Source organism: Mya arenaria, chromosome 1, assembly GCF_026914265.1.
Source record: "Mya arenaria isolate MELC-2E11 chromosome 1, ASM2691426v1".
Classification (NCBI taxonomy): Eukaryota; Metazoa; Mollusca; class Bivalvia; order Myida; family Myidae; genus Mya; species Mya arenaria.
Window position 1 is genome coordinate 31,504,652 of NC_069122.1, and position 26,198 is coordinate 31,530,849.

General features: G+C 36.4%; 2 protein-coding genes across 2 annotated transcripts in view; both read left to right on the forward strand.

Annotated features, from left to right (window-relative positions):
• LOC128226367 (multiple epidermal growth factor-like domains protein 6) overlaps window positions 1–26,198 on the forward strand; it is a 72,099-nt gene that overhangs the window by 45,528 nt on the left and 373 nt on the right. Inside the window, exons 8-17 of the mRNA XM_052936249.1 lie at window positions 1,650–1,844; window positions 7,912–8,127; window positions 9,734–9,892; window positions 11,285–11,336; window positions 17,916–18,172; window positions 18,681–18,878; window positions 20,128–20,273; window positions 21,253–21,346; window positions 23,187–23,284; window positions 24,371–24,496. Coding sequence (XP_052792209.1) covers window positions 1,650–1,844; window positions 7,912–8,127; window positions 9,734–9,892; window positions 11,285–11,336; window positions 17,916–18,172; window positions 18,681–18,878; window positions 20,128–20,273; window positions 21,253–21,346; window positions 23,187–23,284; window positions 24,371–24,496 — 1,541 coding nt within the window. The remainder of the gene's footprint in view (window positions 1–1,649; window positions 1,845–7,911; window positions 8,128–9,733; window positions 9,893–11,284; window positions 11,337–17,915; window positions 18,173–18,680; window positions 18,879–20,127; window positions 20,274–21,252; window positions 21,347–23,186; window positions 23,285–24,370; window positions 24,497–26,198) is intronic.
• LOC128226378 (polycystic kidney disease protein 1-like 2) overlaps window positions 23,236–26,198 on the forward strand; it is a 66,803-nt gene continuing 63,840 nt past the window's right edge. Inside the window, exons 1-2 of the mRNA XM_052936259.1 lie at window positions 23,236–23,284; window positions 24,371–24,496. The gene's annotated coding sequence lies outside the window, so the exon portion shown is untranslated. The remainder of the gene's footprint in view (window positions 23,285–24,370; window positions 24,497–26,198) is intronic.

Sequence of the window (26,198 nt, forward strand, 5' to 3'; positions counted from 1 at the left end):
GTAGCTTATGTGAAGAGCTAGCTTGGAATTGCTTTTGAGTGGGGAGGGGCTAAGGTCAAGGTCACTGTTACTTGAAATAGAAACATGTTTTTTGCCCAATAACTTTAGTTAGGATTGATAGATATTGACGAAATTTTGTGTGTAGGTACTAGTAGCTTATGTGAAGAGCAAGCTTGGAATTTTTTTGTGAGGGGGGTGGGGTCAAGGTCACTGTTACTAAAAATAGAAAAATGGTTTCTGCCCAATAACTTTAGTTAGCATTGATAGATATTGATGAATTTAGAGCGAAGGTAGCTTATGTGAAGAGCTAGCTTGGGAGGTGGGGTCAAGGTCACTGTTCCTAAAAATAGAAAAATGTTTTTCTGCCCAACAACTTAGGTAGAATTGATGGATAGTGATGAATCTTAGTGTGAATATAGCTTATATGAAGCTGCAGATTGAACTTGCTCATACAACAAATTAATTGGCTATAATTTCTGGTTGTTTAGACTTTATATAAGAATTTTATTCTCATCATTGGAGAATGGTGTTAAAGTTATATTCTGTAAATGGCATTAAAAGTTGGGTTTCTTTGGTTGGTTTTTAAGTTTTTTTTAGCAACTGACAATAAAAACGGTAGAGTCGGCCCCTATTTCCTAGGTAGGGTTGGGTAACCCGAAACGAATGTTAGTGTTTTTAGGCCCAAAAACGTAACTTTATATTGATAGTTAGTGAAATAATTAACCCAGTGAGTTATTAAGGAAGCTTATGTGAAGAACTAGTTTGAGATTGCTTTTTAAGGGGGTTTGAGTCAAGGTCATCTTTATCCTCCCGTTTTATTCATCCATAACTTGGCTTTTAATGTATTCATTCATAAAACACCGGAACTTAAGTGAATCTACAATTAGGTCATTAACTAGGAATTGTGTCAATACAGAAAAAAAAGGTTGCATTAAATACCCCTCTTTGACCGCAACGTCATTTGCTACTTGGCCTTCTCTGACGTTGAACCTCTTCGGAAAATAGCCTAGGGTGTTTCAATTGATCATTCGAAGCAAAATATTGCCTTCCGACGTAGCATTTATGACGTAATTTATCACGTGGTATACACACACTGGAGTCTGTCTGTCTGGTTGTCTGTGTCTGGGATGTAGCTTGGTCATGCACAGAGGGATTTTAAAATATTATGGAACATGTGTTTTGTAAATAAAGTGATGTGGCCCGTGCAAGACCCATGACCCTACCTCAAAGTTCAAGGTCACACTGAGTTGAATCATTATGAAATGCTACATATGCACAAAGAGTATTGTTGGTTGTGTCCAGGCTGTAATTTTGTCATGCAATTGCATGGAATTTACAATTTGTTCCCTTTTGTGAATCATTCATAATTTCCAATGAAAGCCTAATGTTTATGATAAAATAAAAAAAAAAACATTAATATTTATGAACTGTTGTTGCTGTATAACATATAGCAAATTATATGGGTTATTCATTATTTACATTACTCATCTTCAAAACGATTTTATGATCAATTCACAATTTTGGCCACAACATGGATGTTATTCAATAAATGGTACTGATTTAAATTTGATTTAGCTACACTACAATTATATACAGAAAAATGAATCATGTATATCATTCCATATATTTCTTGTTGATCATGATTTCAGGACGGTCCTATTTTTGTCCATTTGGCTACCAGAGTGATGGTGTTACCTGCGTTGCATGTCCCCTTCACAGGGAATGTACAAAAAGCGTTGACGTGGGCAATTGCGTAAATGGTTACTGGTGTGGATGGAGTGGGCGAACAGCTGCTAGGCTTAGGGAACCTTGCCTTGAGATTGAGAGGAAGGTCTGTGTAGATGGTAGGTTTCAGTTCTAGTTTTCAGTGCATGTATTTTTCTTGGATTTCCTAAAAATCTACTCGCCCTGCACAAAATATACTTGCTCTACATATTTAACAGACACAATCAGTGCTTGATTATTGTAACAGCATTTTTTAACTGCGTGATTAAATTAAACAGAAGAAGAGAACCAGACTGTGACAGTCTATTAGCGTTTTTTTATCGTTTACAAACTATTAAAAACATTCTTATAATTAATTTAATAATCATTTTATAATTCAATTAATTATTATAATTAGATTGCTTCCATTCCCTGACACTTCATCTTCAATGTATAATCAGTTAAACTGAATGCTAGTTTATGTGCATTTGATAAAAAATTATACTTTCCCATCATGACGTCATATTTCCGAGTTCAGTTTGACTGTTTTTACATTGGTGTTTTTCCACAATAATTAGGTTTTCGAAAATGAAATGGATTCATGTTTTAATTTAGAGAATCTTACTCGCCCGGGCGAACAAGTTTGATTGAATTTATACTCGTCCGACCTCGATATTCACTTGCAAATGCAAGCGGGCGAGTGGATTTATCAACACCTGGCTAATAGATTTAGGAGACTATGAATTAATTGCTAGATTTTCATTTCCACATGCCTCCTTTTTTTCCACTGCCCCTGAAATTTATTAACTCGAATTGTCTTTATTTGCCTATCGGCCTGGTACTTTCCAGAAACAGTGATTAATTCATACCTTGACAGTGTTGATGTATAACATTCACTTGTTACTATTGTGTTCATGGTTCATTTAGGAACGCATGTATATGGTCCCTTATGCAATAAGAAAGAGCATGAACACATTACATTCAATGGTGAAATTATCATTTCTTTTTAATAAATTTATATTGGCCTTAGTTTTTTGTATATGAGCGGAATTGCACGATTTTGGGCCTTCGGACATAATTATTACAAAAGAAATAATCATTAATAAAAAATGCCAAAAATAATGATTTTTTCTATGTAAATCAATTTCTTCCTGACTTCTTTCTTTTTAAGGTTTGTCATTGGTGCATCATTTTCTCGACAATTTCTGACCATTGGTTTAAGCATGTTTCCATAGCAACCATGGATTTCGTCACGACATATTTTGACTGGATTGATAGTCTATGTTTAAAATGGCCAAATGTATTAAAAATACAAAAATGATTCATTATTTTTATCTTAATTTATGTTCCTTAAAGATTCTTTGATAAGAAAATAATTTAAATTATAAGCTAGTTGTAATATTGATACAATAATTTTGCACGTCATTTGAATAATGCACTTTCATTACAACGTCATTTGAATGACGTCAAATTTAGTATTCAAAATGCGCATTTTTACATGATCTCACTTGTAAACATGTAACTTACGCAAATTAAGTGATATCATCATGAAAATTTCAGATGATCTTTCTGAAATTACATGGCATTCAAATACCTTAAAACATTGTAATAGCAAAAATATGTCCGAAGGCCCAGAATCGCGCGATTTGGCTCATATATTCTTCCATCTTCATGAACAGAACAAGATACTCAAACTCATATTTGGGGCCATTGTCAGAAACAACCAATACTCACTACGCTATGCTCCGTCGTGCACCGTGGGCAATATGGTTAGGAAAATCTCGTAATCATGAGTAATTAATGAGGCAGTTTCATTGGTTCGCAAAGTACCAGATGCTTTACGGTTAAAAAATATTCTGCTGATTGCCGGTGTTGAACCAGGTCCGCCTTCTCAGTTAAATGGCGTATGTCATTGTGGGGATCAAACTTGTAGTATCGTAAGAACATGTAGAGGGTTCGCTTTTGGGTTCCTTCGGTCAAAGGTCAAGGTCACCATTACATAAAATAGAAATTTGGATTCGGGGGATTTATTTGAGTTTCGTTCATCATATGGACACCAAAGAAAGTGTAAAAACATGTAGAAATCTCGCTTGAGAGTGCTTTTGGGTCTGTTCCGCCAAAGGTCAAGGTCAACGTAACTAAATATAGAAATTTTATTTCCATTGAATAAATACAGTTTCTTTCATCATATGGACACCAAACTCATTGTATATTAAGAACATACAGAGAGCTTGCTTAGGATAATGCTTTTAGGTCCGTTCCCTCAAAGGTCAAGGCTACTGTTACTTAATATAGAAATTTTGTTCTGCCAAATAAACTACACATTCTTAAATCAGTGTGTGTTATAATACCATGTGATAAATTGGGTCATTAAAGCTAAGTCAGAAGGCAATATTTTGCTTCGAATAAAGACTTTAAACAAAGATTACTTCACTATTTCTTCACCATTTTAAATAAAAAATAGCGCAGTTTATGCCGATAACGGAACCCCGCCTTCGGTCTTTTACCAGAGTTGATTGACTTTTTTATTGCTTTTGACAGGCACTTTTTTATATTTTAAACCAGGTTTTCAAAAAGTCAAACCTGGTTATACGAATGAAGTATGCCATTGTTGGGGTGGGCCGGCATTAGGTTTGACATATGGTGACGAAACGTGTTATATAGAAAGAGTTTTTAGAGACCTTTCATGGGACTTCCTTGGGGCCATTAGGATCAAGGTCAAAGTCACTAATACTAAAAATAGAAAAATGGTTGGTACTGCATTTTTTTGACATAGTGCAACCAATTTTAGTATATAGGAAGAGTTTATAGAGACCTTTCATGTGATTGCATTTTGGGCTTCGAGAGACATGGTCACTTTTTCTAAATTAGAAAATGGATAATAATGAATAACTTTAGTTAGGGTTGACCAAACATGATATATAGAAATATAAGGAGTAAATGGAGACCTTAAAATTGATTGTGTTTGGGGCCTCTAAGGTCAAGGTCACTGTTACTTTAAATATATTTTGTTTTGGACTGTATAACTTCAGGGTCGGCCTATTGCTTATAACTTGGTATATACATGTACATGTAGGAAGGGTTTATTGAGACCTTTTACGGGATTGCATTTGGGGCCCATAGAGTCTAAGTAACTGTTTCTAAAAATAGAAAAACTGTAGGTACTGAATAACTTTAGTTAGAGTTGACATATTGCAACCAAACTTGGTACATAGGAAGAGTTTATGGAAACCTATTATGGGACTACATTTAGGACCCCTAGGGTCAAGGTCACTGTTACTAAAAATGAAAAAAACAAAACAGTTGGAACTGAATATTTTTAGTTCGGGTTGACATGTTGTTACCAAACTTGGCATGTAGGAAGAGTTTAAAGAGAACTTAATGGGATTGTGTTTTGGGCCCCCGGGGTCAAGGTCAATTTCACTGTTTCTAAAATTAGAAAAAACAAAAACAGTTTAAACTCAATTTCTTTAGTTAGGATATACAGACATTGACCAAAGTTGGTAAAGTTGGGATCATGTTTAGGGTCCCTAAGGTCAAAGTCACTTTCACTAAAAAAAGAATTTAAAGCAGTTGAAACTGAATAAATTTAGTTTGGGTTGACATATTGTGGCCAAACTTTGTTGGGAAGAGTTTCTGGAAGCTTTTCAGGGGATTGCATTTCGGGCCCCCCTAGGGTCAAGGTCATGGGTACTGTTCATACAAATAGAAAAATAATTGAAGTTCTATTATATATCTTTAGTTTTGGTTGACATACTTTGACCAAACATGGTATATAGGCAGAATTCATGGGGATATTTTATGGAACTGCATTTGTGGCTCATAATGGTCAATGTCACTGTAACAAAAAGAAAACTGAAGAAAAGGATTGAAACTGAATATTTTTAGTAAGGGTTCAGTATGTTTAATCCAAATAAAATAGAGATGTTAATTACTAAAATTGAGATGTTACTGACTATAACTTACTTAGTTTTTTAGTTTTTAGTTTCTTCAATTTAGTTTTTTTTTTTATCTTTTACTCACTTGTTTTAATTACCTTAAAATTAACGGGATTTATAATACAGCGTTTCCATTTTTAATTGTTTATTGCCTGTACACATCACAGAGATGAATAATCTGCTTAGTCTTGAATTTGCAGGTCTTTTGGATTTCTGTCATTTAGGGACATACAAAGATGATCAGGGCAATTGTGTTCCCTGCCCTGCTGGCTATGCCTGTCATTTTACAGGCAGTAAGCCTATACCTTGCACCCCAAGATTCATGTGTTTTATGGGTACCAACCACATATATGGGCACCCATGTCCAGCAGGAAGTTATTGTATTAATGGTGAGTTAATATGTCTCAGTTTTAGATTTCTCGATTTTCTTCTTATCCCCTGCCAGAGGTTTTGGCAGGGTTGTGGTCATTGTGTGGGGGTTCATATTGTTTTTTCCTCAAGTTGTTTGTCTGTGTGTATGTCTGTCTGTCACAAATTGTGTCTGTTCCATATCTTATGAACCACTTTTTTGAAATAGATTGCCCCTTTATGTTCACCATATGGAGACGATGTGCCGAGCGCATGTTGCAACCAGTTTGGTTTAAGGACAAAGTCAGGTCACATCAAGTCTACAGTTGTAACTCATGCTTGAACCTTAGCACTGGTTATTACATGATCAAAATATTATGTTTAGTGTAGAAAGGATCTAGGCACCAGATTATCCAAAATCACCATAATTATACAGTATTTCCTCAAAGCCTAGAATTGTCAATTCAAGCTGTAGAATGTATTTGATAATTCATTATTTTACATGATCTAAAGAATATAGGCAACAATCATGTCATCTCATTTGCTGCCTCAGCTGCGTTCCTTTATTTGGATTAAGCCAGACTGGTTTTTCAGTGCACCTTGCAAGTGACATGAGCGTATCACCCACTAACATGTCAATAAGGGTTTAAGCCAATGCCCTTTCATTTTCAGCAGTGGTTACATGGGTGAAAGTTTTCCGTATTAATACGGAATTCTGTATTTTCCGTCTTCTCAGGGATCATTTTTCTAAATCGTGTAAATCCGGGGAATTTTTCTGGGGGTGGAGGGGGTACCCCAAACCCCATTATCAACATCGCGATCTACTCAAAATCGAAGATAAAACAAAGTTAAATTTTCTGGTTTCCCAATTTCGTTCTATAAATAGCGTTGCCATAAGTGGTAAAATTCTGTCGGCGATATCAGCCGAACGTTTCCGAAAATAGTCGTTTCTTTTCGTAAAAAAAGAATTGTCATTCCAATCTTCTCCGAATAACCTTGGCAGTTTCCGCGCCAACAAAAACTGGATGGCGGAAAAAGCCGGTTTTCGCCGAATATTTACAGTCAGTATCCTTTACGACTTTACGATATACCACAAATTGGAGGCAAAAAATAAACAATGAAATAAATCGAAATACTGCTGTCAAAATTGAACAATGAAGTTTGTACCCCCAGGGTATAATACTAAAGAGCTTGATTGATTAAAAGACAGGAAAGGCTTTGAAATGTGTTTTAAAATGCTTAATTCCTGGAGCTTCCGGGGGCTTCCAGCCCCCTGGACCCCTGGACCCACCATGGGCCCTGAGGCACCATGGCCCCAGCTTAATTTTTCAGTATTTTGAAAATTTGCAACTTTCACCCATGTGGTTCTCTCTTTTATAAGTTTCAATCACTGATGTCTGTAGGGCTCTATGTCTACATTGTTTTGCAGCAGTTTTCAACTTGCACTGTCTGTCCTTTTCAGAAGTCATTTGCTTGAAGTTTTTACGCAAACTGCTATATATTTCAACAAAATAGAGTTATGTTTTTATAGACTGATTTACTTAAAACATATGTCAGATTGGGAAATATTTATGTATGGTACAGTAAAACCTTGTTGGCTTGTACTCCTAGGGACCAAAAATACATTGAGCCTCAAAAATTCAAGCCAAGCTGGAATGCTTACATTCAGTATTAAAAAATCGGTCCTTAATACATCCTGCAGTCCAACTCACTGAGGAATTTTTAGCCAAGCAAGTTCGAGCCCAGGGGTTTGACTGTATGAAAGAATTTAAATACTGATAATACAAGAATGATAAAATGTATATATTTGGTTTGTTTATTGGTGGTCGGCCTTTGCCATGTGGAGCTGGATATTACATGCCTTACGATATGAGTGTCGCCCTTTCCGAAACCTGTCTTGACTGCCATAACATTGTTGAAGACAACTGGTATTCGATTGACTGCCTACCATGCCCCGCCGGAGAGTACTGCCAAGGGATTGGCCTGGTTACTCCCAGCGGGGTGTGTAGCCCTGGCTATGTGTGTCCTGAGAGATCAGAACAACCCCAGCCCTGTACAGCAGGCTATTATTGCCCTACAACAAGGATGACAGAATCTGATTTAGTTCCCTGCCCTCCAGGCTTCTTTTGTCCGGAAGGTGAGTTCTATTACTTCAATGTCAAATAAGAAATAGTTTATTACACCGGGCATATCCTAGGACATAGTTTGTCAAAATTGTGAATATGAATCTATATTCATCCTGCCTTGTTATGCTTTACCTGTGAATTGGTCAGAAGATGGGGGAATAGTAAAATATTAAGCCCACATGTTCACTTTGATGAAACTGTTTGTCACATGAAGAACTCCATTTGGACCTTCATATTGTGTGCAAGACACATGTGTAGCTCCATTTGTACCTTCATACTGTGTGCAAGTAACATGTGTAGCTTCGTTTGGACCTTCATATTGTGTACAAGTCACATGTGTAGCTCCTTCTGTACCTTCATACTGTGTGCAAGTTACATACATGTGTAGCTCCATTTGTACCTTCATATTGTGTGCAAGCCACATGTGTAGCTCTGTTTGCACCTTCATACTGTGTGCAAGTCACATGTGTAGCTCCATTTGTACCTTCATATTGTGTGCAAGTCACATTTGTACCTACATATTGTGTGAAGGTCACATTTGTAGCTCCATCTTTACCTTTATTTTGTGTGCAAGACACATGTGTAGCTCCATCTTTACCTTCATTTTGTGTGCAAGTCACATGTGTACCTTCATATTGTGTGCAAGTCACATTGGTACCTTCACATTGTGTGCAAGTCACATTTGCACCTTCATATTGTGTGCAAGTCACATTTGCACCTTCATATTGTGTGCAAGTCACATTTGTACCTTCATATTGTGTGCAAGTCACATTTGCACCTTCATATTGTGTACAAGTCACATGTGTAGCTCCATCTTTACCTTCATTTTGTGTACAAGTCACATTTGTACTTTCATATTGTGTGAAAGTCACATTTGTAGCTCCATCTTTACCTTCATATTGTGTGCAAGTCACATGTGTAGCTCCATCTTTACCTTCATTTTGTGTGCAAGTCACATGTGTAGCTCCATCTTTACCTTCATTTTGTGTGCAAGTCACATGTGTAGCTCCATCTTTACCTTCATTTTGTGTACAAGTCACATTTGTACCTTCATATTGTGTGCAAGTCACATGTGTACCTTCATATTGTGTGCAAGTCACATGTGTACTTTTATATTGTGTGCAAGTCACATGTGTACTTTCATATTGTGTGAAAGTCACATTTGTAGCTCCATCTTTACCTTCATATTGTGTGCAAGTCACATGTGTAGCTCCATCTTTACCTTCATTTTGTGTGCAATTCACATATGTAGCTCCATCTTTACCTTCATTTTGTGTACAAATCTCATTTGTACCTTCATATTGTGTGCAAGTCACATGTGTACTTTCATATTGTGTGCAAGTCACATGTGTACCTTTATATTGTGTGCAAATCACACTTGTACCTTCATATTGTGTGCAAGTCACATTTGCACCTTCATGTTGTGTGCAAGTCACATGTGTAGTTCCCTCTTTACCTTCATTTTGTGTGCAAGTCGCATTTGTACCTTCATGATGTGTGCACTCGTCACATTTGTACCTTCATATTTTATGCAAGTCCTTTTTGAAACACAGGTCATCTTTTATTACTTGGAGTATCTTAATTATACAGAATGTTAACTTTTTTGTTCTCATGTAGGTTCATCCCAGCCATCTCCATGTGCACCAGGTACATATGCCCCTGGACAGAACCATACAACATGTATCATCTGTCCGGTTGGGTTTTACTGTATAGAACAGGCTGTAACTATGGTCCCTTGTCCGTGGAAAATTTACTGCAAGCTGGGAAGTAGTGCTCGTAAGTCACAGTTCTGAAATGAGATACATGCTATAGTACCAGTGTTTTTTTTGTGCAATTTACTGCCTTTTAAAGGCTGTTTAGAAAAAAAATCTTAAAGAGTAGGCAGGCCATTTTTGTGGTGCTGTTTTATAGACACAGAAACTTTACTTCATCAGATTATGCCAATGCACAAGGAAATAATGGCTCTTCAAAGGTTTGTGCTTTACCTTTAAGTACACTCAAGTTAGACCCGCTTTCCTCAATCACTCTGAGGGGTAAAGTCGATGATCGCTGGTTTCCTCCGAGGGTAAAATTTTCCCTCACTGAAATCTCCACCGCAGAGTTTAATATAAGTGTTAGCGTTTGAAATTGTCAAATTTTATGTCCCACAGCAGAACTTTTGAGTCAAATTATAGTAACAAGTATTAATTTTTGTTCAGAATTAATTTGTAAAAATGATTATGTATATTGTAAATTTTAAAAGTTTTGTACCACAGTTTAATTTGTATTTGTGTGTGTAATGCCAATTGAATATTGTCTTGACTTGTGAATAATATACATTGAATCATTGATGTATTGCATACATGTGTTTATAATGCATCATATTACAGACAACATTATCACGATTCTGAACCATGACCTCTGACATCACGGGCTTGATCAATACAATATAGAATACAATTATATGCTATTTATTATTAGTGGTTAAAAAAAGCTTAGCCAGGATCATGACATGTAAGGTAATTTTTCGCCAAAAATGAGGCAAGAAGGATGTCAACCATGCACTGTGAACTTTGAATGGGTGTTTGACCTCGTGATTTTCAGAAAATGTTTAATCAGTAAGCTAGCCTTTTTTGGATGAAATCTGTTTATCAACGTTTTAAGTCATAAGCAAGACACAATTATAAGATGCATGTGCAAATAGTGTAATACAACTGCATTCTTGTGGCAAGCTAATGAATCATGTGAAATGGTAGAGGAAAAACAATAACAGCAATGTACTGTAGCCATCATAAACAAAATTATCCTAAGCGTACATTCTTATCAAATATCCGCAAAGTTTCACAGAATAAACCCCTCCGAGGAACGCGAAGTTTGTATTTCTTCAATGGACAGATCACCCTCCGAGGGCCTTAAATTAAATTTCTGATGAACACAGACAGTAGATAATTTCATTGTGTTGGCCGTGATTAATCACAAAAATCGCAAAAATCTGCGGAGGGAAAAATGGGTCTACCTTGTTCAGTGTACTGTACATTTGGATGTTATTTATAGTATAGGCCCATACAACAGAGGGATTGATACTGCATCAAATTTTAAATGCATCTGTTTTTATATTTTTTAAAAGTTCCTTTTAATGAGCAGAATAATAAAAAAAAATATACAGTATTGTTTTGTGTCCTTTTTCAGCTGTTTGTGACTTACTGCCGCACGGATCAGAGGGCACTAATGTTTCCATCAGGTAAGGCTACCTTTATACATGTTTCCATTAGGTAAGGCTTAATTGGAACATGTTTTAATCAGGTAAGGCCTCATCAGAGGGCACAAATATTTCAATAAGGGGATGCTACATTGATACATGCTTCCATCAGGTAAGGCCACATTGATGCATGGATCAGAGGGCACTAGTGTTTCCATCAGGTAAGGCCACATTGATGTATGGATCAGAAGGCACTAGTGTTTCCATCAGGTAAGGCCACATTGATGTATGGATCAGAGGGCACTAGTGTTTCCATCAGGTAAGGCCACATTGATGTATGGATCAGAGGGCACTTAAGTTTACATCAGGTAAGGCCACATTGATGCATGGATCAGAGGGCACTTAAGTTTCCATCAGGTAAGGCCACATTGATGTATGGATCAGAGGGCACTAGTGTTTCCATCAGGTAAGGCCACATTGATGTATGGATCAGAGGGCACTAGTGTTTCCATCAGGTAAGGCCACATTGATGTATGGATCAGAGGGCACTTAAGTTTACATCAGGTAAGGCCACATTGATGCATGGATCAGAGGGCACTTAAGTTTCCATCAGGTAAGGCCACATTGATGTATGGATCAGAGGGCACTTAAGTTTCCATCCAGTAAGGCCACATTGATGTATGGATCAGAGGGCACTAGTGTTTCCATCAGGTAATGCCACATTGATGCATGGATTGGAGGGCACTAGTGTTTCCATCAGGTAAGGTCACATTGATGCATGGATCAGAGGGCACTAGTGTTTCCATCAGGTAAGGCCACATTGACGCATGGATTGGAGGGCACTAGTAATTCCATCAGGTAAGGCCACATTGATGTATGGATCAGAGGGCACTAGTGTTTCCATCAGGTAAGGCCTCATTGATGCATGGATCAGAGGGCACTAGTGCTTCCATCAGGTAAGGCCACATTGATGTATGGATCAGAGGGCAATAGTGTTTCCATCAGGTAAGGTCACATTGATGTATGGATCAGAGGGCACTAGTGTTTCCATCAGGTTAGGCGACATTGATGTATGGACCAGAGGGCACTAGTGTTTCCATCAGGTAATGCCACATTGATGTATGGATCAGAGGGCACTAGTGTTTCCATCAGGTAAGGCCACATTGACGCATGGATTGGAGGGCACTAGTGTTTCCATCAGGTAAGGTCACATTGATGCATGGATTGGAGGGCACTAGTGTTTCCATCAGGTAAGGCCACATTGATGTATGGATCAGAGGGCGCTAGTGTTTCCATCAGGTAAGGTCACATTGATGCATGGACCAGAGGGCACTAGTGTTTCCATCAGGTAAGGTCACATTGATGTATGGAACAGAGGGCACTAGTGTTTCCATCAGGTAAGGCCACATTGATGTATGGAACAGAGGGCACTAGTGTTTCCATCAGGTAAGGCCACATTGATGTATGGATCAGAGGGCACTAGTGTTTCCATCAGGTAAGGCCACATTGATGTATGGATCAGAGGGCACTAGTGTTTCCATCAGGTAAGGCCACATTGATGCATGGATCAGAGGGCACTAGTGTTTCCATCAGGTAAGGCCACATTGACGTATGGATCAGAGGGCACTTAAGTTTTCTTCAGGTAAGGTCACATTGATGTATGGATTGGAGGGCACTAGTGTTTCCATCAGGTAAGGTCACATTGATGTATGGATCAGAGGGCACTAGTGTTTCCATCAGGTAAGGCCACATTGACGCATGGATTGGAGGGCACTAGTGCTTCCATCAGGTAAGGCCACATTGATGTATGGATTGGAGGGCACTAGTGCTTCCATCAGATAAGGCCACATTGATGCATGGATTGGAGGGCACTAGTGCTGCCATTAGGTTAGGCAAGATTGATACATGGATTGGAGGGCACTTAAGCTTGCATCAGGTTTGGCCACATTGATGCTTGGATCACAGGGTTCGAATTTAGACTTGCATACTCGCAAAATGCGAGGAACATTTGCAAATTGCGAGTGACTTTTATTCAAGCTTGTAAAATTCTGCGAGTGGCTTTTTCTAGACCACAAAATATTAAAGGGAAAGTAGATTAAACATGAACTTAACTCCGCAACGTAGTAGAGTGTAAACAGCCTATAAGTGGCATGTTAACACTACCAGTATAAAGAAGACAGTACAGAGTCACGCTCTAGTAAGTTTTCAAAAATTTAACAAATACGGAAAAGGCCGAGTTTTATCTTGAATCTTCCAGGGATGCTCCGAGGCGTGCATAATACAAAGTGAATACAAATGACGTAATCGCCTAGCTCAATCATTGGCTAAATTTAGCGCTTTCGCGCATTATATGTAAAATCTGTAAACCATTGAATATATTTCCGCCCAACTGTCAAAATGAATAGACTTCGTTGATGGATATATTTCATGGTCGAAAACATCCACGCTACATTTACTGTTGCTTTTATTTATTTTAAATTTATAATGTTATTGTTTTTAATACTTACAGACTTAATGAAATCTGTAGCGTGCTTGTCGAGTGGTCATTAAATTACCTGATGGCGAGGGTAAATATACAAAGTGAACAATGTAAAATTATTGGACAGCTTTGTTATTAAAAAGCTGCCAGCGTCTGATGAGTCTTTCTCAACCCCCCCCCCCCCCCAATAGAATAAGCCATCAACAAGTTCTAGTAGTCGAGTCACTCAAGATAGATACTTTTTGTGTCGCCTGAAAAGACAACATATAGGGGTTACTTTTGTCTGCGGCTGCGTCCGCGTCCCATTTTCGCTTGTCCGGGGTGTATCTCCTAAACTATTAGTGGTATCAACTTGAAAGTTCATATGTAGATAGATCTAATTGAGGGCAAGTGCAGTGCACATGAGCTGTTACTCTTGCTTCCATATTTTTAGAGTTATTGCCGTTTGTTATTTTTCATGCTTTAAAGTTTTGTCCAGGGCATATCTTGTAGAATATAAGAGTTATCAACTTGAAACTTCATATGTAGATAGATCTCATGGAGGGCAAGTGCAGTGCACAATAACAGTAACTCTTGCTTTCTTAGTTTTAAAGTTATTGCCCTTTGTTAATTTTCATGCTTAAAGTTTTGTCTGGGGCATATCTTGAAGAATATAAGAGGTATCAACTTGAAACTTCATAGCTGGATAGATCTCATTGAGGACAAGTGCAGTGCACAAGAACCGTAACTCTTGCTGCCATATTTTTAGAGTTATTGCCCTTTGTTAATTTTCTTGCTTAGGTTTTGTCCGTGGCATATCTCGTAAACTATAGGAGGTATCAACCTGAAACTTATTCCGTTGGTATATCTGATTGAGGGAAAGTGCAGTGCACAAAAACCGTAACTCTTGCATCTATATGTTTAGAATTATTGCCCTTTGTTAATTTTCATGCTTAAAGTTTTGTCCGCGGCATATCTTGAAGAATATAAGAGGTATCAACTTGAAACTTCATAGCTAGATAGATCTCATTGAGGGCAAGTGCAGTGCACAAGAACCGTAACTCTTGCTGCCATATTTTTAGAGTTATTGCCCTTTGTTAGTTTTGTCTGGGGCATATCTTGAAGAATATAAGAGGTATCAACTTGAAACTTCATAGCTAGATAGATCTCATTGAGGACAAGTGCAATGCACAAGAACTGTTACTCTTGCTGCCATATTTTTAGAGTTATTGCCCTTTGTTAATTTTCTTGCTTAGGTTTTGTCCGTGGCATATCTCGTAAACTATAGGAGGTATCAACCTGAAACTTATTCCGTAGGTATATCTGATTGAGGGAAAGTGCAGTGCACAAAAACCATAACTCTTGCATCTATATGTTTAGAGTTATTGCCCTTTGTTAATTTTCATGCTTAAAGTTTTGTCCGGGGCATATCTTGAAGAATATAAGAGGTATCGACTTGAAACTTCATAGCTAGATAGATCTCATTGAGGGCAAGTGCAGTGCACAAGAACCATAACTCTTGCTGCCATATTTTTAGAGTTATTGCCCTTTGTTAGTTTTGTCCGGGGCATATCTTAAAGAATATAAGAGGTATCAACTTGAAACTTCATAGCTAGATAGATCTCATTGAGGGCAAGTGCAGTGCACAAGAACCGTTACTCTTGCTGCCATGTTTTTTAGTTATTGCCCTTTGTTAATTTTCTTGCTTAGGTTTTGTCCGTGGCATATCTCGTAAACTATCAAATGCCACCTACACTTGAAAGTTAAATGGCAACATCATTGTCTATAAATGAATAAAATGCCAATCCAACAGCTGTAATGTCGACAGTAAATAATTCGTCAGGCGACACATCCGACTCGCGGAGTTCTAGTTAATATTCATAATATGTCTTAGGTGTGAATTTCTACTTTAATTAGACAATATTATAAGGGAATAAAGCAAATAATAAAATTGATTAAAGTTGATTTTTCATTTTGCGAGTGCTCCTCAAAGTTAAATTCGAACCCTGGATCAGAGAGCACTAGTGCTTCCATCAGGTTTGGCCACATTGATGCTTGGATCAGAGGGCACTCTTGATGCCATCAGGCTTGGCCACTTTGACATATAGATTTTAGGGCACTAGTGATGCCATCAGGCAAGGCCACATTGACATATAGATCAGAGTGCACTGATGTGTATGCCCCTGAAGAGCAGGATAGAGAACCTTCAGACTTTCTGTTCATCCATCACCATGGTTTCCAATCAATAACTAAAGAACGTTTTGGCCCCGTAGCTTTAAACATAAAAGGCAGGTAGGTCATGAGCAGCAGTAGACCTATCGATTTTGAGGTCAGTATGTTAATAGACATTGAGATGAAACAGTTTCTAGGGCCCGAATTTGGCCCAAAAGAACAACAAAAACTTGGTCTTATGAGCAGCAGGTGACTTTATCAATTTAGGTCAAAGTTCAAGGTCACTTTCAAAAGTCTTATGAAAACTAGTGTCTGCCCAGATTAAACCCTATCCATGATACTTAAGAAGTAGGTTTCCATTGGCAGTGTGTGACTCCTTTTATATTAAAGGGCATTAGGTCAAAGGTCAAGGTCATTGTCAACTGTCTTATGAAAACCTAGTAGCACAATAACTTGCTAAAAATTTGATGTAGGACAACAAAGCTTTAGTGCTTGGTTGCACTTAACCAGGAGATGAGGGGGGTCAGTAGATCAAAAGTAAGGTCACAGTTAATAGTCTGATGAAAATTTATTCTGTAATTCTAAGAATATAATGTTTCTCTTCACTTAATAATCAATGTATTTCTATTAAAACATCTTCATTCAATCTTCCATACGCTTTTGACAAAGCAGCATTCAGGAGGCATGTCTTCGACAAACTTACTTACTTGTTTGACTTTATACATTAGTAACCCAAGTGGGTTTTTTTGGTGCAATTTACTGCCTTCTAAAGGCTGTTTCCCCTTGCTAAAAATGTTCACCCCCCTCCCCCCCCCCAATTTTTTTCTTCCCAATTGGATAAATGCAGACTACGTTAATAAATAAATAAGCAATGAATTTCTTGAAAAATAAACATAATCTTGACAAGACTTACTCTTTCACAGCATAATGTATGCGTACAAAATTGAAAACATGTATATTTGCCATTATATTAGCTGTTTTGGCCTGATTTTGTATCTTTCCTAAAGTCAACTTTTTTACCCAATTTGCAAGGAACAGGCGGTAATAAATAATTAAACAAAAGCTCTGAACCCTTTGTAGCAATTCAATCTTTTAAGATCTGAATATATGTTAATATGTCATCATCTTATATTATTAAAGTGACACTCTTATTCAAAATCAATACATACACATGTATTACAAACATAAATTTTGAGTTATAATCCTTTAACTACTTACTAAATAATCCATTTATGGAAAATATTAATTACTGATAACAAGATTGTAGCCGTGTATTTAAAAGCTGAAAACGTACAAATACTAAATGATTGGTGAATGCTAAAAGATTTACTGTGTTTTCGACATTTATCAATCCTTTTTGGTTTATTAAAAAAATGGTTATTATTGTGATCAATCTTATTTGAGAGTAAGAGTTCCTCTTTAACAAAATATTAATATTCTGTTTCTTGTTGATTATAACGGGCTATAATAGCAAAGCTGTTGTTGAAATACATTCGAATGTCTGTGAAAGCATTCATTCAAAATTACCTAGAACAGGGTGAGGAATCATGTGACTTTATGAAGAAAACTAACTTTTAAGCACATGTCTGACTTCTTAGATATTACTTGCGACTAAGAAAATGCATTTAAAACAGAGAATCACGGCGCACACAGCATTGCATTGACGTTCTACAAAATTCCATCGTGTTGAAATTTCGGCCAAGAATTGCATCGTTAAATACAAGCAAATCTTCAATATTTCACAAGTGCAGAAGCAGAAAACAGCATAGTCTTTTATAGGCTATGAAATATTTTCATATAATTTCTGTCAAAAAAGTTATTCAGATATGAACATCATTTACTTCTATGTCATATATATATCGGTTTTGACCCGTGGTGACCCATGTGAGAATCTCTGTAAGTCATGCAATTCCTCCCCCTGAAGAAGCATACATAATGATACACAGTCAGTGCTTAAGTATGCATTTGTAATTCTCAGTAATGTTCTGTAGTTCATCAAAAGACAAGGGTCACCAGTACATGACACGAACCACAGTGACTACTCTGAAGGCTGTATGTGTTGACTGCCACCTCCCAGTTGTCTCCTACACATGGAGTGTGCGACATTGTTTACAAAGTCTCAGTATGGAGGAGTGCCGGAACTGTGATTTCCATGTCCTTCAACATAGCAGTAACTTGGACACATTCACTCTTGACAGACCTGCGAAAAATATTGCGCATTGGGACTACTTGGCTGTTTATGTCACAGGTAACAGGCTTTAACCTTGCATATAAGATGTTAATCGAAAGGCTCTTTATAAATCAGTGGTGCACTTTATATTACAGTGACTGACACATAATTTAGCTGTGATGGTATAGGATTATGTGAGTCATTGAAATCTTTTCCCCAGCATAACTCGAAAAATCTTTGAGGTATTTACATCAAACTTCCTATTCAGATAGATATCATTTAGGAGAAGTGCATTGCACAAAAAACATAACTCTGGTTGCAGTATCATTTTAGTTATTGTCCATTGTTTAATTGTAGTCCTTTGTTCTAAGGCGAAGTTGATACTAGCTTGGGAAATTATATGGCAGTCTGCGACTGCTCTTCTCATTTTGCAGTAAGTAGGTCAAAGATAACAGTCATTGTGACTTTTATTAGAAAACTGACAGATAACACTTCTCAAAATCCAGTCTGTCAGATGCATTTTGGAAAAGCCCCTTAAATCTCATTGTTCTGTATGTGATTTCTTGTATATTATTCTGTATTTAAGTTACATTCAACGATGGAAGCCAGAATCGGGCTTATCAGACCTGGAAGAGTATTACGGTCGCTAATGACACCCACTGCCACACAGTGCCATATTCAGGGCTGACTGTGGTGGAGCAATTCGATATTCTGTGTGATAAGTTGCCTGTCCTTGATCCTGTCATTGTTCAATACAAACTGAGCATCCTCACAGATGGTATAGGTAAGCATATTTTCTTGGGAATGAAATTGAAAAGCAATTTCCCGAGTAAATCCTGCCAATGCATCTTTTAAGCTGCACTCTCACAAATTTACCATTTTAACATCTTTTTTGTCTTGGAATTTGCCATTTTTTTGTGTTAATATCTGAAAAACAGTTACATACGACTAGAGACTAAAGATCAGATAGCAATTTTTCATATTTACGTTAGAAACTTAATGATTTATGCTTTAAGAAAAATGCATAAAACATCAATTTTTGAACATATCATTGAAAACCTGCGATCTGATTTTTTGTCAGCAGTCTTATAGCACTGTTTTCCATGCATTTTCGCAAAAATTGCCTTGTTCCAAGACAAAAAATAATATAAAAACATTCAATCTGTGAGAGTGCAGCTTTAAGTTATTTATTAACAGCATTAAAGTTATTATTAATTTAAATTGCTTATGAGCATGCTATTGGGTGATTTGTAGTTGCTCAGGTTAGGGCACAACTCCAGCACTCGGACGTAATCCACTTGATCGCTCAACATGACTTTACATGTGGCTCTGAGGACCACATTGGTGATTGCAAGTTTGCTAGTCCTTTTGTTCATTAGACAACCATGTAAACACATTTCCTAAAAAAAGACCCTAGACATTTTGGGAAAAATTGTGTCATGAAATATTCCATTTTGATAAAAAAACTTGCTTTAGATAAAAAATTCGAAAATTTTACAGTTAAAAGAACAAGCTTTACTGTATCTTGTAAACGAGGAAATTATTGAAATATTAGTTTCTTTTCCATTTCAAAAGACCTGAAATGGCTGAAATATCAATCTGTGTGAGTATAAATATCATGACAATATATATTGCATATATATATATACTAATCTGAATATGATGAAAATTGAATTCTGAATTCAATAATCCACAAAACTTAACATCACACAATTCATCAGGATTTTGAATATACCATTTCAGGTAAAATTACTTTTTAACTTAAAAAAAAAATAAAAAAAAAAATATATATATATATATATATATATATATATATACAAAAATTATGTTTTTTTACTTTTGATTGGGATTTATTCTACAGATTGGGAAAATTATCATATGTTATGCTAGGGAAAATGGTCCAATAGTCAGACCCGTTGGAACTATAAAAAAAGGCCTGTAGATGTAGGTCAACTTGCATTTTTTTTTTAGTGATAAATTAATTACTTAGCTATATTGAGATAAGTTATATGAATAAGCTGTAACCATTTCAGAGGTGATGGCAAATATTGGGAGCAGTTGTAATATGACGGACTTGGTGCTGATGTCCGGTAAACCAGAGGAAGACTTCATATTGCAACTTCATTACGCTGTTACATATTACGGCGACGTTGTGTGGGAAACACGCTTTCAAGCACAGGTCATATTTATATTCATAATATACTCAGTAAAAAAATAAAATGTACTATGTACGAACAATAATGATTCCTATATTAGGACGGAAACAAGCAGCAGGATATTAGCAGTTCAGTAACTAGCATGTGTATGCTTGTATTTATATAAATATATACATAGCATATATATATAACAATGCTATTCACTTAAACCACAGGTTATTTGCTGAGCATATATATATATAACAATGCTATTCACTTATACCAGGTTATTTGGTGAGCATATATATATATATATATATATATATTTATATATAACAATGCTATTCACTTACACTGCAGGTGATTTGGTGAGCATATATTCACTTAATTATACTGCAGGTATTTGGTGTAAAGCAGTGATGTCACACACTATTGTATAGCCACTTAATAAAATAAAATGACAGCCATTTTAGGCTATTTAGATTTTTCAAGGGTTTGATATTTCCACATTTTTTTTTTCATTCAGATTGTTAATTTCAAACCTAGCATAAATTTAGACTACTATTTTCAAATGACAAGAAGAGTCATAAATTTTTGCTAAATGCTAAAAACCAATAAAGAAAGTGAACTCTTTCATTATTACAGCTTTTTCATTTAAAAATGTAACCCAGGGGGAGAAGGCACAATTATGCCACCCCCCTTCAGAAGCAAATTTACCTTTTTGGGGTCCAAATTAACGAAAAAAGACACTCGCCCGTATACATTGAAAATAATTAATCTTGTTAAAGGTGACTAAATTAAAAAAAAACAAACTTTGGCACTAAGACATTTTCACAGTGTCATCCATAAATTGTCTCTTAACCAGCTCCCAATTTTACAAAACATTATCCGGTGTAAAGCTATTTGTTTTGTAACAGTTTCACATTCCTGGCAGTTGGTGTGTTATTGATTGGCTGCTTGGCTGGACTGTCCTTGCTGTTTCCATTGTATATTGAAGCATGTTTTCTAACTATAATTGAACAGGTGAAGGATCCACCCGCGTTAACTGAAGAAATGGTTCACAAGATAGATGATGTCACAAACGAATTGTCTTTTAATGATTCAGACTCATTGTACAGTAAGGATCTTCTCATGCAAAATTTCTTGTGTCTTGAAAATATTCTTAATTTGTCCAGTTTTGGGGGTCTTATTATTAAAAGCCCTGGTCTTGTCGGCATCGGCGACGTTGTTGTGCAAATGATATTGACAATGTCTAAAAAAAAAACCATTCAAGTATTTGGCTAAAAAAAATCTTCTTTCCAGTTTTTTGGGTCTTATAGCCCTGGCCCCAATTTCTCGAAACTTCTTAAGCTTAACAGTCTTAAGTCGCTTATTTCAATTAGCCAAAATACATACTGAAAATGGATTTTGATAAATGAAAAATGGTTTATTCTGATAAACATACAGATTTTTCCTACATAATTTCTAAAAAATTATTGAAGAAGCAAATATAACACATTTTATAGAACAACAAAAATAGTGAGATTAGCTTAATCCTGTTATAAGGGACTTAAGAAGTTTCGAGAAATTGGGGCCAGGTCTTGTCGCCATCAGCGATTTTGTGCAAAAAATTATTGGCAAACTCTAAAAACCATCACTTCTAGATATTCAGCTGAAACTTTGTACACATGTTACAAGAGAGAATTATGTTCACATACAGGAGGAGTGATAACTCTTGCTTTCCTATGGAGTTCTGCCCCTTGCTCAAATGAAAAAGAAGACAAGCATTTAAGTTCCCTCTTCGACGCTTTTGTTAAGGCCTTAAAGAATAATTGTTTGTTAAGGGTAATATCCCCAAATTATTAGGTAGGGCAGGTTGTGATTTATTTATTTTTCAAATATGCTATATGTTAAGACATTATTAGCTCGACTATTCGAAGAATAGGTGGGCTATACTACTCACCCCAATACCATTCATTCAATTGACTTAATACTTCACGCAGTTGTTCAGGGCCATCACATGATGAGGTTAGATAACTCCATATTATTCTTTTATACAAATTATGGCCCCTGATTGACTATGGAACTTAGGTTAAAGTTTTAGAGCAGGTTGGGATAACTTCTATATCCTTTGTTAAATTGACTTGATACTTCACACAATTGTTTAGGACCATCACCCGATGAGGTTACATAACTCCATATCCTCAATAATACAAGTTATGGCCCCTGATTGACTTAGGTTAAAGTTTTAGGCAAGTAGAAGTTAAAGGCAAGTTGGGATTTTAATAAAAAAACTTCTATACCGTTCATTAAATGCACTTAATAGAATTCAAAATTATTTACGACCATCTTACAACAAGAAACATAACTCTAATTTAAGCCTAAATACAAATTATGGCCCTTGATTTTTTTTTGATTTTTTTTTATTTTTTTTAAATTTCCTTTGAATTTGTATATTATTAACCACATTTTCATAATGGGAAATCAAGTTATTTGAATGACTTGCGTCATTGTTTGGGTGGGCTGGTGGGAGGGCAGCATCAATGTCACCTTGGGTATCAAATGATTTTAGTTAGGTTTGACATAAAGAGACCAAACTTGGTATTATTACATCGTTATTGTATTCTAAGTCAAAGCGGCGTAGTCGAGCGCGCTGTACTACGACGGCTCTTGTTTTTGCTAATAGCCCTCTTTTTTGCAAATGTCACTCGTATATTGCTGTTGTTATGGAGCTATGTTCTGAAAAAAAATATAATGTTAGTTAATAATATATCTATAAAAAAAAATTGTGTTCATAATGAGAAGGCTTCTTTTTTTTCTTTTTTTCCAGGGTTGGTGGTTTTTATTTGGTTTCCTGGGTTTGGTAACCTCAAACAAACATGTTTTTGTAAAGCTTTCTTACTTTTAACTTTTTTTTACATAATGTTGACTAGTAAGTTGCAGACAAACAGAAACATCTCCTGATCTGTTTTTTACAGAGTCACTACATAAATTAACAAGCTGTGTACATATGATAAATCTGGATGAGGCACCTGATCCTTCAGGTCAACCTAAACATACAATACAAACTGCAGAGGTAAGTAATAGATACAGTTTGAGTTTTTTTTCAAAAGTGTCCTCTTACAGACATAAGAAGCGGTTTCTCGGACGAACACGAATTTTGTCCGAGGCGAAACCGAGAATAAAGTTGGTGTTCGTCCTACCGAAACGCTGCGTTTCCTGCATCTGCTAGAGGACACTTTTGAAGAAAAAACATGGAACTGTATCTGACTTACACAACAATAAGTGTATTGCATATATTAGTGAGCAAATAAATGCATTCATAAATAAATAAATACAGATTTATAAATAGATAAAAAGGAAAAAAAATCTGAACTATAAACATAAGATTATTATCATGGCCTTTCTAAAAACAATGTATTGGCTTAGGGGGATTACTCAAAATTCTGGTGCACAGTCCGCTAACAACTAAGAAAACACTTTCAATAGCTCTGCTGGCAGTATAGTCATATAAATAATTTTACATACAATACATCAAACTCATCTTTAAAAGTGATACTCATATGTTATGATAAACTTATATAACGCCATATAACTTAAGTTAGGATTGATGGATAGTGGTGAAACTTGGGTAGCTAGCTTTTGTCAATAGCTAGCTTGAAATTGTTTTTGAGGATGTTGGGGTCAAGGTTACTAAAAATAGAATAATGGTTTCTGACCAATCACTTTTGTTAGGATTGATGGCGAGCTAGTCAATATTATGAAACTTAGTATGAACATTGCAGCAAAACTGAAGACAATGCTTAACTTAAGAGTAATTTTAAGTTGAACAGACCCCAAATTCTTGTACTATTGCTTGGCATCAAAGTTTTTAACAAGCCTTGTTATATAAAATTCAGAATTTGAGCAAGCGCAGAAGATATTTTCCTAGTGCAGGGCTAATGCGGGCTTGTGTTAATTTCGACCAATGAAAGTAAAGAGAAAGGCTGCTGCTTTCTTCTAACTCATACAAGAAAATAATTGGCTACAATTTCTAATTGCCTGGTGTTGTCTCATTTAAAGCCCTCCAAAATGTCTTTAATAAGCTATAAATAATGTGGATTCATATGTTTGACATTTGATAATAAACTGTCTGTCAAACCAATCATGTTCTGCTGTCCAGGTACGCGGCCATGTAATCAACAAGCTGAGTGAGATAGATGCAAAGGATGCACAGATAGTAAATGCTCTCAGTCTTACACTCAGCACAGTCGTTAAAAAACCAGACCAAATCACCAGTAAGGCAAAGGTAGGATTATTTCTGGCCAACACACAGTCATTTCATTGACAACTATGAACTATTCTTCTTCAAAAATTGTGTTTTTTACTACAGGAACTCTGCGATTCTTGCGGCAAATTATGTTATGTATTTTAGCTAAGCTTAAAGCTTTAATGTTTATCGAAGCTTTAGCAAGACTTTTTTGGGGCTACTCACCACTCTGACATAATCTCAGTTAATACTCACCACCAAAAAGTCACTCCAACATAAAACTCTGTGAACACTCACCACAAACAGTCACTCCAACATAAAACTCTGTGAACACTCACCACCAAACAGTCATTCCAACATAAACTCTGTGAGCACTCACCACCACACAGTCACTCCAACATGAAATAAGTATTACTCACCAGCAATAAAATCACTCTAACATAAACTCTGTCAACACTCACCACCAAAGAGTCACTCCAACATAACCTCTGTGGGCACTCACCACCAAACAGTCATTCTAACATAAACTTTGTGAACACTCCACACCAAACAGTCACTCCAACATAAACTCCTTAAACACTCGCCAGCAAACAATCACTTCAACATAAACTCTGTGAACACAAACCAGCAAACAATCACTTCAACATAAACTCTGTGAACACAAACCAACAAACAGTCACCCCAACATAAACTCTGAACACAAACCAGCAAACAATCACTTCAACATAAACTCTGTGAACACAAACCAACAAACAGTCACCCCAACATAAACTCTGAACACAAACCAGCAAACAATCACTTCAACATAAACTCTGTGAACACAAACCAACAAACAGTCACCCCAACATAAACTCTGTGAACACAAACCAGCAAACAATCACTTCAACATAAACTCTGTGAACACAAACCAACAAACAGTCACCCCAACATAAACTCTGTGAACACAAACCAGCAAACAATCACTTCAACATAAACTCTGTGAACACAAACCAACAAACAGTCACCCCAACATAAACTCTGTGAACACTCACCACCAAACAGTCACCCCAACATGAAACTCTGTGAACACTCACCACCAAACAGTCACTTCAACATAAACTCTGTGAACACAAACCAGCAAACAGTCACTTCAACATAAACTCTGTGAACACAAACTAGCAAACAGTCACTTCAACATAAACTCTGTGAACACAAACCAGCAAACAGTCACTTCAACATAAACTCTGTGAACACAAACCAGCAAACAGTCACTTCAACATAAACTCTGTGAACACAAACCAGCAAACAATCACTTCAACATAAACTCTGTGAACACAAACCAGCAAACAGTCACTTAAACATAAACTCTGTGAACACAAACCAGCAAACAATCACTTCAACATAAACTCTGTGAACGCAAACCAGCAAACAGTCACTTCAACATAAACTCTGTGAACACAAACCAGCTAACAGTCACTTCAACATAAACTCTGTGAACACAAACCAGCAAACAGTCACTTCAACATAAACTCTGTGAACGCAAACCAGCAAACAGTCACTTCAACATAAACTCTGTGAACACAAACCAGCAAACAGTCACTTCAACATAAACTCTGTGAACACAAACCAGCAAACAGTCACTTCAACATAAACTCTGTGAACACAAACCAGCAAACAGTCACTTCAACATAAACTCTGTGAAGGCAAACCAGCAAACAGTCACTTCAACACTAACTCTGTGAACAAGCACCAGCAAACAGTC